Below are 16,527 nucleotides of genomic sequence, written 5' to 3' on the forward strand. Positions count from 1 at the left end.
TTCCGGATTAACGTATTATTTATGAAAGATAGACCCTAACAATCCCATAATATATAATAAGTCAAAGATGTAAAATGGTTTGGTGTTTGTAATTTTGGGATATATTATTGCTTTGTTTTGAGGTGGAAGAATGGGAGATATTTTATTTCGATAGGAAACCTCAGCAACATATAATATATATTATATAATATATAATGAATAAAAATGAAATGAATATGCACCACATACAACATTATAAAAGCAAACCATACCCTACTTTTCCAATTTCTTTTTAGGGTTTGAGATCAAATTTTCTAATTACACTTTGAGATAATTAATACAAACTTTAATATTATCTTATCATCGTCATCTTTATTTTGTTATTAGGCGAAGTGTTGGTGCGGCCCTAAAGCCCTCAACATGATGCCTTTGCTTCTGCACTGCAGTTGCTCTGGCTTAGTGCCCAACACATGTTAAGTTTATTCTTTCTAATAACTTTCTTTTCTTCTTCTTTCTTTCTTACGTTAAAGTTTGTATAACTAAAATTACTTTAAACATATTTTAATTTAGATAACAAAATTTGAAAATAACTTAAGAAAGCCTACTGTATTTGTAATTTAGAATAGTCATGGATTATGTCCAAACATGGTTTCTTTGTTTTACTCTATTGTTTAGATTATGATTGACGAATAGACATGTTATAATATTATTTAGTTAATTATGTCAACAATATAAAATAAGAAAAATGAATTATCGAAATTTAAACACGTGATTTAAAAAGTGATGGATGAGGTTTGTGGGACAAGTTTTAGCTATTAGATCGAGGGGTTGAGAAACTTAGGTGAAGAAAAAACTGTGGTTTATTGGGTAGGTTTTAGAAAAAAATGAAGGCAAGTTTTGATTCCATGACCATTGTTCAATTTTGTTGCTATTTCTCTTAATTAGATTTGACTACCGCTCATTTTGATAAATTTAAAAAATATGTTTGTTTTTAGAAAAATACAAATGAGCATTAAATTATCAAAAGACCATACTTTTAATTCAACATTTATGAAATATAGATTATAAAATGGTTAATTTGACTCAATTTCTATTTGGATATAATTTCATATAACATTTCAAATTTTAAACATTAAATTAGTGAATGAAATTCACCCCAAAAAAGAAGGTGATGGGTTATAATCTATTTATAATAGAGTTTATAAAAAAGTAATCATTGATCCAAAATCAACTTTTTTTTTTCTTTCTTTCTTTCTTCCACCTTTTTAGTGGCTAATGGGTATTATGTTTTTCTGTAACAATACTCTGCACTTTCCCCTTTCGCTTTTTTGCCTTTCTGGGTGGTGATTAGATTGCTTAATTCAAAACTTTAGCTTTTCTTTATATGAAATCTTAATAAAATAACAAACTCCATAATACTTTATGGGAATTGGGAAGTGATGATCAACAAAAATAAATAAAAAAAAACTTTGTTAGAAAATCAAAAGTTCCTTTAGGCATTAATAAATCCATAGTTGAGTTGAGAAGAGTTGTTTGGGTTTCTCTTGTTTGATTACAAATATTTCCTTCTGTAGTAAAAAAGTGGAAGAATAAAAAGGCAACACAGGGGAGATTTTTCAAAGTGGGATATGCTGTGGTGGTTGTTTTGACCATCCAATTTTTCTTTTTTTCTCTCTTTAAAACTAGGCTGCGGCATTTCTCTTCAAAATCCCTCGTTTCCCATTTCATCGTACTTGCCGCAGCCCTATTTGGCTCCATTTTTTTTTTCTGGGTTTTTCTTGGGGTTGGGAAGAAAGGGGGGAGGAAGAAGAAGAAGATATTGAAGAACTGAGGTATTAAGGGATGGTTGTTGACGATACGATGGAAATGAACGTTGTTCTTGGTTTTGGAGGTCCTTCTACTTCTAGATTTCCCGATGCCTATCCCAAAAGGTATGTATATCTCTTTGGATTCCTTTTTCTTTTTCGATATCTGGGTTTTCTTTAGATTTTCATGATTGTTGCTTATTTTCTGTTTGTGGGTTAATCGTAGATTTCTTTGATGGGTTTGATTTGGGGGATTTTTGGGATCTGATATCGGTGTTTACGAGTGATTTGAGAGTGATTTGGGGACTTTTTTTAAAGTATGGGTTCGATTCGATTCAGTGTATTGGAGATTGGACGTTGATTCTCTTTTCATTTGGGATGTTATTGCTTTGTTTATCTGTTGTGTTTGTGAGTAATTTGTGCTCTGTTTGGTTAATCTAGGGTTTTGATGGAGGGAAGATACACTGGAGATTGACATCATCGGAGTGTTTTTCAGGGTTACTTTCTTCAGTTGGTGTTGTTTTTTCCTTTTTCTTTTTCTTTGTTTCTTTGTGTTTTCCCTTCAGCAATGGCAATATTCAACTTCTCAGAAACAATTAGGATTCCATAAGAGATGAGTTGAAATGGGAGATTCTCTCATTACAGCCCTTTCACTGGAGAATCATCATCCATCTACACTTTTATTCATGGATTCGAGTGCCTCATCTCACGAAGAATTGGATTTGGAAATGAATAGACAGATCGTTCTTTCCCGTCCGCCTGATATCAATTTACCATTGTCAACTGAATGCAGCTACACTCTGCAGCCATGGAATTCTGATCACTGTAACATTTTAGATGTTGGACTTGCTTCACAAGTTTATGAGACCGAAAGTTTTCTTACTGTTCCAAAAGTTGTAAGGAAATGCACCAAACGGGTAGACAGCATTTGGGGTGCATGGTTTTTCTTTAGTTTCTACTTCAAACCTGTGTTAAATGAGAAATCGAAGGCTAAGATTACCCGCGACAGTAAAGGTGTTTCGGGATTTGAGAAGTCAGATCTTAAGGTTGATGTTTTTATGGTCCAACATGATATGGAGAACATGTACATGTGGGCTTTCAAGGAGAGGCCAGAGAATGCATTAGGTAAAATGCAGCTTAGAAGTTACATGAACGGGCACTCTCGCCAAGGCGAGCCTTCTTTCCCATTTGGTTCTGAGAAAGGCTTTGTTCGATCACATAGAATGCAACGAAAGCATTATAGGGGTCTCTCAAATCCTCAGTGTGTACATGGGATTGAGGTTGTTGCATCTCCAAATCTAATGTCTCTCGACGAAGAACTACGAAAAAGATGGGTTGAACTAACGGGTAGAGACTTTAACTTCACTATACCACCTGAAGCAAGTGATTTTAGCTCATGGAGGAACCTTTCTAGCCCAGATTTTGAACTCGAGAGGTCAGTTCCTTCTGTCAAAAGTGCTTTAAATTCTCAACCAAAGAAATTGCTCAACGGATCTACCCTAAATTTGTCAAACCACAACAACTGTGATATGATGGATTTATCACCTGTTACCAGCAAGAAAAGGAAGAGTTCATCTCCTAATATGAATGATGATGATTGCTTATTGATGGTCAATCCCCCCGACTGGATTTCAGATATGGACAAGCACTCAAATGGTTTGCAGTGGTTGAACGACTTTAGCGGAGTTATGAAGAACAGTTACGGGCCTGTTACAGCTGCAAAGACGATATATGAAGATGGTGAAAGTTATTTAATAATCATCAGTTTGCCCTTTGTGGATCTACAAAGGGTCAAAGTTTCCTGGAGGAATACACTCACCCATGGTATCATAAAGGTTTCTTGTGTGAGCACATCTTGCGTACCGTTCGTCAAGAGGCATGATAGAACCTTCAAGCTTTTAGATTCATCTACTGAACATTGTCCCCCAGGTGAATTTGTGCGAGAGATTCCTCTTTTGACTCGAATTCCTGAAGATGCTAATATCGAAGCATACTACGACGGACCGGGATCTGTTCTTGAGATTATGGTCCCCAAACTCCGTGAAGGTTCAGAAGAACACGAGGTTCATGTTTGCCTTCGACCGCTCCATGGAGTCAAATCTAATGTAATGTTGAGATAGGCAGTGTTCTGAAAGGGAATTAAAGATGGTGGTTGTCTTGATGCCATGGTTGATTATATCAATTTACTAACTTTATACCACAAGATAGAATTCTATGAACCTCAATCTGTTTTTCACATTTTTCTTTTACAATTTACGTCATTAGTCTTATGCATCTGGTCTCGCTTTGATAGGACCTGACACTGGTTGTCAAAGTCATAATTCTTGAGAAATGGCTTATCATTTGGTTGAATATCAATACCTCAAAACTTATTTTTACATCTACTGTAGTGTTACCAGAACTTCATTCAGTTTAACTAAAGAATGCCAAAGGATACTTCTGTGGTACTTCAACCTCAGAAACGTTAGCCTTTTATCCTACTTATCTTCTTAGAATTGTATCTATTTCCCACTTTGTCGGATCAGGAAATTAAATCTCAAGGAGGTTGAGATCCCTTTATGGAGATCTTACAAAGTTGTAAATTGTTGATGTTCTTCCCTACTCGAGTACTGTAGTTTGCACATCTTTTCCCATGATCAAAGAAAAGAATTTTAATAAAGCAAAGTAGTGAGGGAATTTATATCAAAATACATCAATACTCACTTGAACTTGGATGAAGAGTCCCACCACAAAAAATTTGGAAAAACAATCTCATTTTTTTCGAAGACTATCAGTATAACATATGGGATTACAAGGGACAAATAACAAAATGTAGCAAACATAACTTTATCACGAAGAACATACGATAAAAATTTTCATTTTGTTGGACAGTCTCCAAAATTCTGAACCAACCAAGTCGGATGGATGAGTTGAATCTCCTTACAAGCATCATTTATCAGAATGGTAAGATGAATATCCTGGGGGACTTCTAGGCCTTGCATATTCTGCAAATATCATCCATCCATCAATAAACTGCACCGTACATTAAACAATTATAAAGGTTTAGATCTCTTTTTTGTCCGCGAGAAAAGAATACATTCCATAGTTTGTGGTTCAAGGCGAAGAATCGAAGAGAATAGAGAAACAATTGCCGGATACGAACAGGATCGTGGAAGGAATCAGCTGAGGTTTCCATCTCCGTATCATTATTAGAAGTATCAATGGAAGGAAAAGCACCGGCGGCCACTGCAGCTGGCGGATTGTATAGAAAAGCTTGAAATTGAAAGAATTCGTCGGAATAGTACAGCTTTCATCGCCATTTTTCTACTGAAGAATCTTCCTCCAAAGATATTTGAATTCTCTACTAATGTGTTGTTGAACTCAAAACACTTTCTTTCAAAGTACTTTGAAATAAAGCAGTGTGAATGAATAAACTATATCACTTCATTATTAATAATATACAATCTAATAATCTATAACTATAACATATTTAAATGTGGTTGGGAGTAATTTTAGCTTCCAATTTACCTTATAACTTAGTACTTACACATCTATTTTATCTTTAAAACTCTCAGAGGACATGGTTGTCTGCACAATGCGTTAATTGAGAGAAATAATACAAATAACTTGCAATTGCATATAAATGAATGATTGAGTTGTGTTGTATTTATACTTACGCCAATCTTCAAATTATTAAAACATGTAATCGATGTTGACGAGACATATACATGAATCACATGATCGTTCGAATCAAAATGTTCATTGAGAAATGTGGTTCATTTGTTTGCATATAAGTCTGATTGAGACTAGATGTAATCATCGTGATCTAACAGTTGAGATGTGTTTGTATGAGCACATCCCTTCACACAACCATATCCAATAGTTAATTATTTGAAAAGTTCTAATTTAACATTGTTTATATGGACTTCAAATATTTTATTATTTTTTTTCTGAGGCTGAGAAAGTGAGTATTAGGGTTTGAAAGTTCGTTTACAGAAGGTGTGAGTCTAAACAAACGAGTATATTTATACTATCGATACGAAAAGTAAAATCTAACAGCTAAGGTGTGTCCTTTTACAAAAAAAAATGGGAGTAACAACTTTCCTTTGGTAAAAAAAATGAAGAAAGCTTTCTTTGATATCTACTTTTACGTGTAAATTAATATGTTGTTTAAAATGAACGGTAGCAATAGCATATTGGTAGACAATAGTATAATGTTAACACATGTAAAAATATTCCCATCTTTATTCTTCAATATATTACAATAAAACTTGGTGGTGACAGAGGGAACAAGAAAGATCATCCCCTACCTTATCTTCTTCAGCATATGGACGACCCTATTAAATTTTTGTTTGTTTCCTGTAGTTCTGTAGAGAGCACTTTGAAAAATCACTTTTGGAAGTATTGGTAAAGGCGTAGACGTATTAGACACTTTCTTATGCTTTAACTCAGATCTCTAGATATCAAATAGAGATGGACTAAACACATATATTAATTTATTTTTAGGCAAAATTCGTTAAGAAACTACAATTGTACGTTGGTAACAGAGATATCCTAACCAGTTATCTCATAGATTTTTACGAAGTTTTAGCGAGTGGGTATCAACTTAGATCAAGCCTCCAACTGAGAGTCTCCATTGAAAGATTGTAATTTGTAACAGAACAATCTGAATGAAATCAAAATCAAGATTACCTAATCGTTCTACACATCTCAAAACAAAAGATTCTTCAATCAAATAACAAGAGCAGGTCCCCCTTATGAGGATGATTTCAAGTTCAATAATGGTAAGAAATCACTCCCAAAATTTGATTGTTCAAAGACATGTTTCGTGTATAAAGATAGGCACAAACTAAGATTCCAAACTCGACAAAGAGCTACCACAAACATTCAAGTATCCTAATGTTCTTAAACAATTGAAACGGAACAAATTCTATGAGAAATCAAATCAAATCAAATTCTTGCTCAATTGCAACCAGAAAAACATACACGAGGAATGAATGCCATTAACTTCTATTCATTACAAAACAGGAAAAAAAAATCAACTGTGAAGTCGCAAATTATGTTCCCAACCACATAATAAACAGTGTCTATAATTCGGGTTTACCTCTATGGACGACGTTTTTTTGATGATACAGCACTTGCAAACACAACATGATCCCCCACCCCCCTCCCAAAAAAAATGAAAAAAAGAAAAAAGAAAAAGTGAAAACTGAAGATGTACTGACCTGAAACAAACATGAGTGGGATTTGATATCCACTTCCATAAGAATCTTATCAGCTCTATTCTATATGTTCCTGTAATCATCATCTTTAGCTTTACCAATGTGTTGACCAGCCATCTGTATGAGCTACTCCAAGTAATTCAAATTTTCATCATTTGAGGAAACCAGGAACTACCTTGTGGTGTGTATTTCAGATGCTACCTAATCATACAACCATCTTTTTATTACTTGGGATAAAGATGTAAGGATAATGGATTCAGGAATACAATTGTTTCTTTCATACGTAGCCAAGTATGCAAAATAAACAAAAATTACAGGTCATGTGGCCAAAGAAGAAATGAGTTTCGACTCTAGAGGGTATATTTATAAGGTCTTTATGACAATAAAACCATGTAAGTATCATTACTCCCATGGAGATATGGAGAGGATCCAAGAAGATCCAGACAACCATTGAGAATTAGGTTCATTGTTACAAACCTCAGAGAAAGCCTCCCTCTGACCATGTACCACCACCTGCTTTTCCATTTTGACCAACGGTTTTCCGATCGGATGCTTGATAATAGTGATCATATCCATCATCTTTTTGGTCATCCCAGCCAGCCCAGCCATCATTGCTATTATTATTGTTGTTGTTGTTATTGTTATTATTATGGGTTCCACTCACTTTGGTTGTTGTTTCCTCTTTCCTGTTGTCTTTGGTATCCCAATCATCCCAAGAACTTGAGTTGTAAGAATTATTGTGATGTCCACTTCCTGATGACTGACCTGTTCCAGAAGAAGAATTCCATCCTTTGTTATCATGCTCAAATTCTTGATAATATCCATTTTTCTCATTCTCGTTCCGTTGCCATCCATCATTCTTCCAGTTCATGCCATCTTTGGCATACTCTTCAACCTTCTGTGAAGCCATTGCCATTACACCTCTCATAATTCCCCATGTCCTTTGCCCAATTTCTGTTGTTTTTGCTGTGACAACATTGACGGTTTCATTTACTTTGTAATCATAGCCACCCTCCTTCACCTGTAAAAAGAATTTACAAATGTACATTTGGGAGAATAATAACTTCAGTACCAAACAGAACTTAGCTCCCATAGGGATCCCGTAACAAATCATTGCTGCCTATAAGATACAAGAAAAAATGTGCATACCAAACAGAAGCAAAGTACTAGTAGTCACGAAGATGTAATTGAAGGATTTTCAAGGAAAAGAAAAGGCAAACTAGGCAAATACCAAAACTAAGTCATTTTCACACATATAACAACGGTCATCTCCATTTTTTGTAGTGTAAGATATAAACATGGATAATATCTTTTCAAAAGCAGGAGATGACATATTCAATATGAAGTACCCTACCAACGATACAACTCTTGTAATTTGCAATATCATCTATTTCAATGGAAGTAATCACGACATGAAAGTGCTAACACCAATCTGAAAGAAAGTACCTTGGTAGTCAGCTCTTTTGTGCCAGCTTGAACAGCATTTGCAGCCGATTGAGCAGCAGAAGCAGCAACCAGAGATAACTTACCAAACCCCTGAAATGAAACGATGCATTCATTGATCAACCTTAAATGAAAATCCACAACATAAACACAAAACCAAGCAGAAAATATTGATCACACAACAACATAATACCTGAGAAACAACAGAGAAAACATCATTTTGTGGATCGTTCCTTCGAGCAGGTGCAGGACTCGACCCAAATCCAACATACTTTCCACCTTGTGATGGCGGAATTCCTTCAGGCCTTGAATCATTCTCAGCAATTTTCTGGGCAAAAAAATTATCTTTATTTGCAGCAGAAGCCTCCAATTGAGACCGTGTATAAATATCCTCAGTCGATCTAGACCTAGACGGCATCCCTCCGCCGCCCATACCTCGAACATCGCCTGTTGATTGGTTACGCCTCATATCACTAGAAGATCTAAAATTATCTTCGTTATCCCAACCTCCATTATTCACCTTACTCCCTCCTCCACCAGCACTTTGCGCTAATGGAGGCCTGGATTTTCCTACTCCAATATTCTCCTTCACCGCAGGTGGATCCTTCCAAGATCGACCCTCAGCAAGAGCTTGAATCCGATCCCTATAAACCCCAGCCGCACTGGTATTGTATTTGGTTACAATATCAGTCTCCTTAGGTATTCCATACTGGGAAAGGAAAGCATTAAGCTGCTCATTACCTCCAGCCTCCATCTTCTTGATCTGGATCTCAGACCAAGAATCCATAGTAACAGATCTAACAAAAGAGATATGAACACCAAGTCCACGATGCTTCCCGGAACATTCCAAACACATGAAAACCCCATAAGAAACAGAAGCCCATTGGGGATTCTTTTGGGAACAATCAACACAGATCTTATTCCCCGGCCGTGATTGAAGGTCCCGTAGCCGCCGTGACGCCGCCATTAAGATCAGATCCAATTGGGTATTGAACAAATTTAAAAAGGTAAAATCGGAAGAAAATCCAAACTCAGAAAAAATGTAAAAATCGAAATCAAAACTTGTTGAATAATAATAATAATGTTAAAACAGAAAGAAAGAGGTGGGATTGATTATGAAGGGAAAAGGGCCGCCGATTAGGGCGCAACCTTAAATTTCAAATCAGTTTCTTCTTTGGTTGCTTCAACCTCTTCCTCTTTCGCCGCGACACCGACACCCTCCACAAATCGTCAAAAGCTCCTCCTTTTTAGCATTCTGTTTTTATAAACGAAAGAAAATTAAGTGAACGGAATTCAACCTTTCATATACCCAAATATTATAAATATATATATACATACATACCTATTTGTCACTTTATTATAAATAACCATTTTCAAAAATTTTCCTAATTTTTGAATCTCTCTTTCCAATTCCTCATTCCTATTTTACTTTTGGACTTCTTGTTTCCTTTCCCACTCTTAATGTATTTTCCTATCAATTCCACTTTTTTTCCTCTCTTTTATCATAATTTCCTTTCTTCCTTTAATTGAAATTGATTCAAAATAAATCCTAAACTTATGTTCGTCTTCTCTTTCAAATTTTATACCTATCTAACTGATAAGGAGACAACAAATATATAAATACAAAATATACAAGAAATATGTTTTCTTTCTAAAATGATGAATTTAGCATTTAGAGAACTGGGTCTAGAGAAAACTAAAAACACTTTAACCATTGAGCTAGCTTATGAAACTGTGTCTATTGAGAACTAAAATACAGTTTTATCATTGGGCTAACATGTGATATTATATTTTTTTCAAATTTTTTATACAAATATTATATAAATAGCACAAAATTGAGGGAGGGATCAAACCCGCGAACCTATACTAAATCCGATTGATTCTATGAGACTATTCTTTCCTTTAAATTCTTCCACGGTGTTGTCCCATTGGATCATTTTCCCTATGTGTGTGGCCTTTGTGTATAACGAAAGTCAGGTATAACAATGAGCCTGAGCCCAATCCAATAGCTAACTGGGCTGAAGGGCTTTATATAATAGGTTTACTCTTGGGCTTTCTTCCATATTTGGCCCAATGTATGACCCATTAATTTAATATGTGGGCCTCATACATTTCATCATCCAAAAATAGGGTGGATCTCTCTCAATCAATATATATATTTGATTTTTTGTAGAAACAAAGTTGAGAATATAAGTGCACGACAATTTGTAGATGTTGTATATGTACATTTTTTCAATATATTATCAAATGAAAGAATTGAATAATTATAAATTTTATTTATTATAATAAAAGCCCATCTTTGTAATAAAAAAATTATTTACTATTATTCATAACATTTTCAAATATAGCAAAATAAATGAAAGTTTAAATTTTTCTGCATTTTATAAATAGTTTCAACCGTTTAATCATTTACAATAATTTTTCATACTATTTGTTACGACTTGAGTAGATTCAAATATTTGAAATAATTAGCCTCAGTTATCATGTCTTCCCTCCACAGTAAGTTTTTAATTATTTTGAAACAGAAAACCAACTGTACGTAAGGCTTTATGCAGTCTTTACTCACTTTTCTTCTTCTTCTAATGTTTAGTACTTTAAATTATTGGATGTTTTTCAATTACTTTCACCACCAAGCCCACAGGTGATTTCACTATAAAGTTTTTTCATACATTTATTAATATATATAGTAAATGGAAACTAAATTTCATCCAGAAATAATATATTATTTTAGAATGTTTCCTTTGCTGAATTTTTTTAATTAGGTCAAATTATAACATCTGCTTACTCTCTAAACTGATCTCAATTAGATTAATGTTATGTTAAGTTTTTTTCTTTCAACAAACACTAGTCATACTACGTTAATAGCATCTCTCTCAATTTATACATCTTTGAAAAAAAAATTCAATTTCATGTTTAATGAATTCATCTTTATTGAACAAAAACAATATGTTGTTAAGGTCGTAAACAAACCTTCTATACAAACTATGTGAAGTTGTATCGTCAATAATCATTAGATAAGTGACTACAATGATAATAAATCTTAAAACTAAAAAACAATGTTAAAGCAATTTTCTTGGCAAAAAAGGTATGTGGTTTGATGGAAATCCAAACCTTTGTTCTCATTTATTATTATTGCTAGTAAAGTAGTTCAATTTCATTTGAAATAAACAATCCAAACTTTTGTTTTTCTATTATTATTTCATAAAGTTTATATCATCAGGTTTGATTCACCTACCCATAGTGTGATCGTTCTCAAAATATTAAATTTTCTATACTTAAATTTTGGGCTTAGTTTCTATTATGTCTATAATCTTTAAGTTTTACCTCAAGTTTCCACTAATTCATACGTACTTTCAATCATTTGCAATAATCATCTATTTATTAAATTAATTTTAATAACTCTTAAAATTATCATACCATAACTATTCCCCGAGAAATTATCAACTTACAAACCCATAAACTTTAAAGTTTGTAGCATTTAAAATCTTAACTAAACTAGAGTACATAATTAGATACGAAAATAAAACATCTATAACAAGGTTCATTCCACCACTCCAAATGAGAGAGTAATATAATATAATCTCAAAACGAGAGACTGAAACTTAATTACTCAAAGATCATAATGTAGTAGACTCGACTCGAGATTAGATTGATAGGAAAATGTGTTATGGGTGAAAGGTGAAAAGAAAGAAGAAGCATGTGAAGAAGAGAGAAGGAAATTGAGAATGGGAGAAGTTGGTTGAAATCCCATGTTGTGTGATTAATTGTTAGCATTAAGTAATGGGACGGCTTAAGAAAGCACCGCCGGTCACGTGCAGTGCACGTCCCCGTTTCAATTTTCCAAAACAACTTGCTCTCATCTTCTCATCTTCTCATCTTCTCATCCTCTAATGGCAATGCCCATGTTCTGTTGACTTGATGCAGCCCTCGCCCATACTTAGCTTCCCCAAAAATATTCATATTAATACTCAAATCAACCCTCACTATCTCATTCTTCATTTCTTCCTAAACTATATCCAAAAGTATATACTAATCCCTCTCACTTATGTCCTTATCAGAAAACCAACACCCAATTCTCTATATACATTGAATTCAATTCAATAATTTTTCTCAATAACATGTTCTTTTCTACTGCTGTGATAATATATTTAAAAAAACTCACATTAGTTTTTGTTTACCAAAATGTCAAGTCTAAAGTAATTAATGATATGGCATAGTGATCTTGAAAACTTGTTATAAATAGTAAAATATGTCTCGTACAAAAATAAATAAATATTGAATAGTAAAGGAGAAAAATTTGGTGTATAACGATCATTTTTAAGTAAGCTGTAAGTGTATCATTTCCTATTTCATACAAAAACGTAAGTAATTAGTATATGATAATAAATAGGGAAAAAAAACCAAAGTGTCAAATCAAATCACAAGTAATGAAAACTTTGGGTTCTAATTAAATCAAGTGAAAGTGAGGTAATGGATAACATAGCATAGCTCTAGGAGATGGCCATAATTACTGCAATGTTGTGTATTCACATAACAATAGGGACAATGCATGACTTAACTTTCATCGCAACAAATCACATTAAATGATTGATAACATATTTTGGTGTCCAACCTTACCATTTCCCAAGCTTTAAACAGTGAATAATAAAAAGATATAGAACACTCCCCCAAAAGAAAATTTTAAAATTAATGCATTAATGTAGGACCACAAATGACTTTGTTTTATATACATACACACTACAACCCATTACCCAAAGTATTGAGTGGTTCATATCTCAACTAAATACTCACATTTATGATTGAAAGCTTCCCTCCCTCCCCAACTCTATCATAAAGAAAATTCAAAGTTTACTATGGAGGATGAACATCTCTCTACCCATATATATATTTTGACGAGACAACAAAGTAGAGTTTGTTTTCTTGAAATTGACCTGTGAATGTATATATTTGTTTTTGTTAAAAGTTAAAGAATGATTCGATGGACAACGCCATTGCGTGAAACTAAAGTTGTATCGAAACAGACCACTCATGCCAAAATGATTACAAAGTCGGCGATAAGCGTGGATATTTAATTGTGTTAATTATAGTTAATTTCAATATAATATAGGTTAAATTACAAATTTTAATCTCTAAACTTTCAAGTTTGTCTCTATTTAATTATTGAAAGTTTAAATTATATATATTAGACATTTTTAAATGTTATATATATATATTACTTACTTCATGAATTAAATAACTTTTTTAATTTAACTACTGCCGAAGGTAGATGGAAGATTTGTTTAAGTATGTATTACTTCTAAAATTTATAAAACAACGTTAAATTGGGGTATAAGATTCCATAATTAGTTATCGTTAATCAAGTATAACTTAAATAGTTGACATGCATTAATTAATTTCGAAACTAATAATTGTGGTATTTTTCAAAAAAAAAAAAGAAAGAAAGAATGACTAATTATTAAAATTAATAATTATAATGAATAGATTTAATCACTTTTTAAGAATAGGTTTAATAAATTTTATAAGAACAATTTGGTTTTTAGAAAATTAAATTAATAAATAGATGGTAATTTTTGCATTCACATTCTCACCTATAAAAAGCAGTAATTATAATTTTCTGTACATGTTTGGTTGGAAATGACATTATATTGGCATTAAAGTTTTATCAAACTTGTATTAAAAGTTGCATGCATCAAGATATGATTTTGATAAAATATTGAATGAATTCAACTTAAAGTATCAATAAATTTGGTCTACCACCAAAATGTCCCCAGTTTCTAATTCAACAATTTAATGTATACCATTCTTACCAAATTACTTTATAAATTATTACTAAGATTCACATATGTTACAAATGTAATATAGTACTTTCAATCCATCTTAAATTTAATTGTTATGGTTAGTTAATTCAATTTGTTGTGAAAAACATATTCATGCAGTGAATATTTATTCATAAATAATAAGTCGTCGAGCAAATCTCAAAATATAATTAAAATTGGTTAGTTTTCGTTTTATTTTTCAAATTCTTTAAAAGAATTTTTCTTGTTGAAACTTTAACTTGGTTTTTTAAATTATGTTTAGAAAGTTGATAGCCAATCATAAATGTTTTTTTAGTAAAAAATAATATCTAAAAACTTATGAAAATTTGAAAAAAAGAAGGTTCATATCCAAAATTGAGTAGTAGTAGTATGGGCTTCTAAGGTTTCCATCCCTCTCTTGTCATTATTGCATAACAAACAAATTCTTAGTTGATTTTGTTCAAGTAGAAGAGACAGTTGATGAAATTGGATAATAATAATCATGGTTTTCAACAATTTGTCAAGTTGATAAAATTAATTTCTAAATTTTGACACTAGTTGACTATTTCTAAGTTGGGATTTTTTTGAAAAAGAAAAGTTAAAAGTTTGGGTTGATCAATGAATTAATATCTAAGGACTAAAATTAGGGTTTGAAAGATGTATAAGTTTAATTTACATAGTCACTTGAACTTAATTTTATTTTATGTCTCTTTTTTGTCTTTCAATTCTAATTGCACCTTATATGATTCCACGTGTAATAGACACTTCATCCATGAAGGAGATTTTCATAAGATACACCGTATCAATGATTTTTGTAATACATGAAAACACCATAATTAGCTACATGTATCAATCTTAGTTAAAATGGTAATTTAAAAACACAACTTAACATGTTATTTAAATAAGATATTTATCTTTAATCAACAGTTATGTATATAAACATAAGAAATAAAGTGATTTTACATTTCTGTTTATTAAAGAAGTACTTCGATTGTATATAATAGAGGGGGTTGAAACTATAAATGCTAACTATTAAATGGGACAGTCTGATCAACAAAAAGCCTATGTTTTGGCTTTAAATTCATTGTGAAATTTGTTAAAATTGCAACCGTTTTTTGTACTTATTATTATTATTATCTCAAGATTCCAAGAACTCATATCTTTGCCCTAACTCTCTTTTATATTTATTTATTAATCAACCCATTATAATCACTTCTTTAAACACACATTCAAAAGTATTCCAACCTTCCCACCAAAAAAAAATAGCATATTCTTTCAAAATTATTGATTAATTTTGTAACATTTATCATATGTGAGCTATACTCGATATTGACAAGTATTTATTGGTTAACTAATTTACTTCTTTTATTTATTTATTTGATTGGTTTACATGTGAAGTAGGGTGTGAATGGCCTAAAATTTATTGCATGAATTAATGTCACGTATAATTGAGGCATTATTTTAACTACTAACTTCATCAAAATAAATTATTTTATAGAAAAGAAAATTAAAATAATTAAATTTTAAAAAAAAAAGTTTAATGAATTTTAGAAAATAGAATAATTTAAAAAGGAAACATAAGAGAGAGTAATGTATTTTACAAATTCAAACTATGGAGTAAATTAAAAATTGAACATATTTAATTCTTAGGATATAAGTGTAATAAGGACTTCATTCATTAAACTATATGTAAATTGGGAAAGCATAGTGATCTCTAACAATTATTAATGAATTTCAAAAGAAAACTAATTGGATTTCTTTATAAATTGAAAAAAAAGAAGAAAAAGAAGTTAATACTTGAATTTTATAACTAAGGAATTGCTCAAAATTTTCAATTTTGTACAAAAACATAACCCTAAATTTAAAAATTACATACCAACTAAATTAAACGAGATATTTTAAAAAGACGACTTATATAAAACATGGAAAAACTATTTAAGAATAATATGTTCGATAAACATAGTATAAATATAAACGAACATTGACATATTTTATTAATGGTTTCATCCAAATTTTGTAAAGTAGGGTTGATATTTAAAATTTTGAAATAAAATGAGATTGGTTTTAGGTTGATTTAAGAAAATAAAAGAGAATCGTTTATAATATATGAAAATGAAAAGTGAGAAAAGAGATGAGGGCATATGGTACCCCTAGCACTATTGGGAGAGGGGTAACCCCTCCTTTTGCTACTAATTTAATTGTTTCATAAACCAAAACGAGAGTATGTGAAACAAACTCACATTATTGAAGTTGGCGTGGGGTTATACCCCTTGTTAGCCAATATACGTAGGGCACCCAATAATG

The 16,527-nt window shown here is 32.0% G+C and overlaps 2 protein-coding genes across 2 annotated transcripts; one reads left to right on the forward strand and one right to left on the reverse strand.

The window, feature by feature from the left end:
- The first annotated feature begins 1,266 nt into the window (after window positions 1-1,266).
- On the forward strand, window positions 1,267-4,231 carry LOC101205017 (hypothetical protein). The gene is made up of 2 exons (XM_004137724.3): window positions 1,267-1,910; window positions 2,226-4,231. Exon 2 carries the CDS (start codon window positions 2,408-2,410, stop codon window positions 3,902-3,904), a length of 1,497 nt encoding a protein of 498 aa, XP_004137772.1. The 5' UTR covers window positions 1,267-1,910; window positions 2,226-2,407; the 3' UTR covers window positions 3,905-4,231.
- A 2,467-nt stretch (window positions 4,232-6,698) lies between these two features.
- On the reverse strand, window positions 6,699-9,978 carry LOC101203303 (ADP-ribosylation factor GTPase-activating protein AGD7). The gene is made up of 5 exons (XM_004137717.3): window positions 9,771-9,978; window positions 8,622-9,683; window positions 8,432-8,521; window positions 7,463-8,006; window positions 6,699-7,186 (listed from the first exon to the last, which is right to left on the reverse strand). The coding sequence occupies exons 2-4, from the start codon at window positions 9,393-9,395 to the stop codon at window positions 7,464-7,466; spliced, it is 1,407 nt and encodes a 468-aa protein (XP_004137765.2). The 5' UTR covers window positions 9,396-9,683; window positions 9,771-9,978; the 3' UTR covers window positions 6,699-7,186; window position 7,463.
- Between the last annotated feature and the right edge of the window lie 6,549 nt (window positions 9,979-16,527).

Source organism: Cucumis sativus, chromosome 3 (genome assembly GCF_000004075.3).
Source record: "Cucumis sativus cultivar 9930 chromosome 3, Cucumber_9930_V3, whole genome shotgun sequence".
NCBI lineage: Eukaryota > Viridiplantae > Streptophyta > Magnoliopsida > Cucurbitales > Cucurbitaceae > Cucumis > Cucumis sativus.

Coding starts and splice junctions, on each gene's coding strand:
- LOC101203303 (XM_004137717.3), bottom strand. CDS start 9,395: ATGGCGGCGTCACGGCGGCTACGGGACCTTCAATCACGGCCGGGGAAT. Junction 8,522..8,621: donor TTTTCTCTGTTGTTTCTCAG/GTATTATGTTGT, acceptor GTTTCATTTCAG/GGGTTTGGTAAGTTATCTCT. Junction 8,007..8,431: donor CAAAAGAGCTGACTACCAAG/GTACTTTCTTTC, acceptor TTCTTTTTACAG/GTGAAGGAGGGTGGCTATGA.
- LOC101205017 (XM_004137724.3), top strand. CDS start 2,408: ATGGGAGATTCTCTCATTACAGCCCTTTCACTGGAGAATCATCATCCA.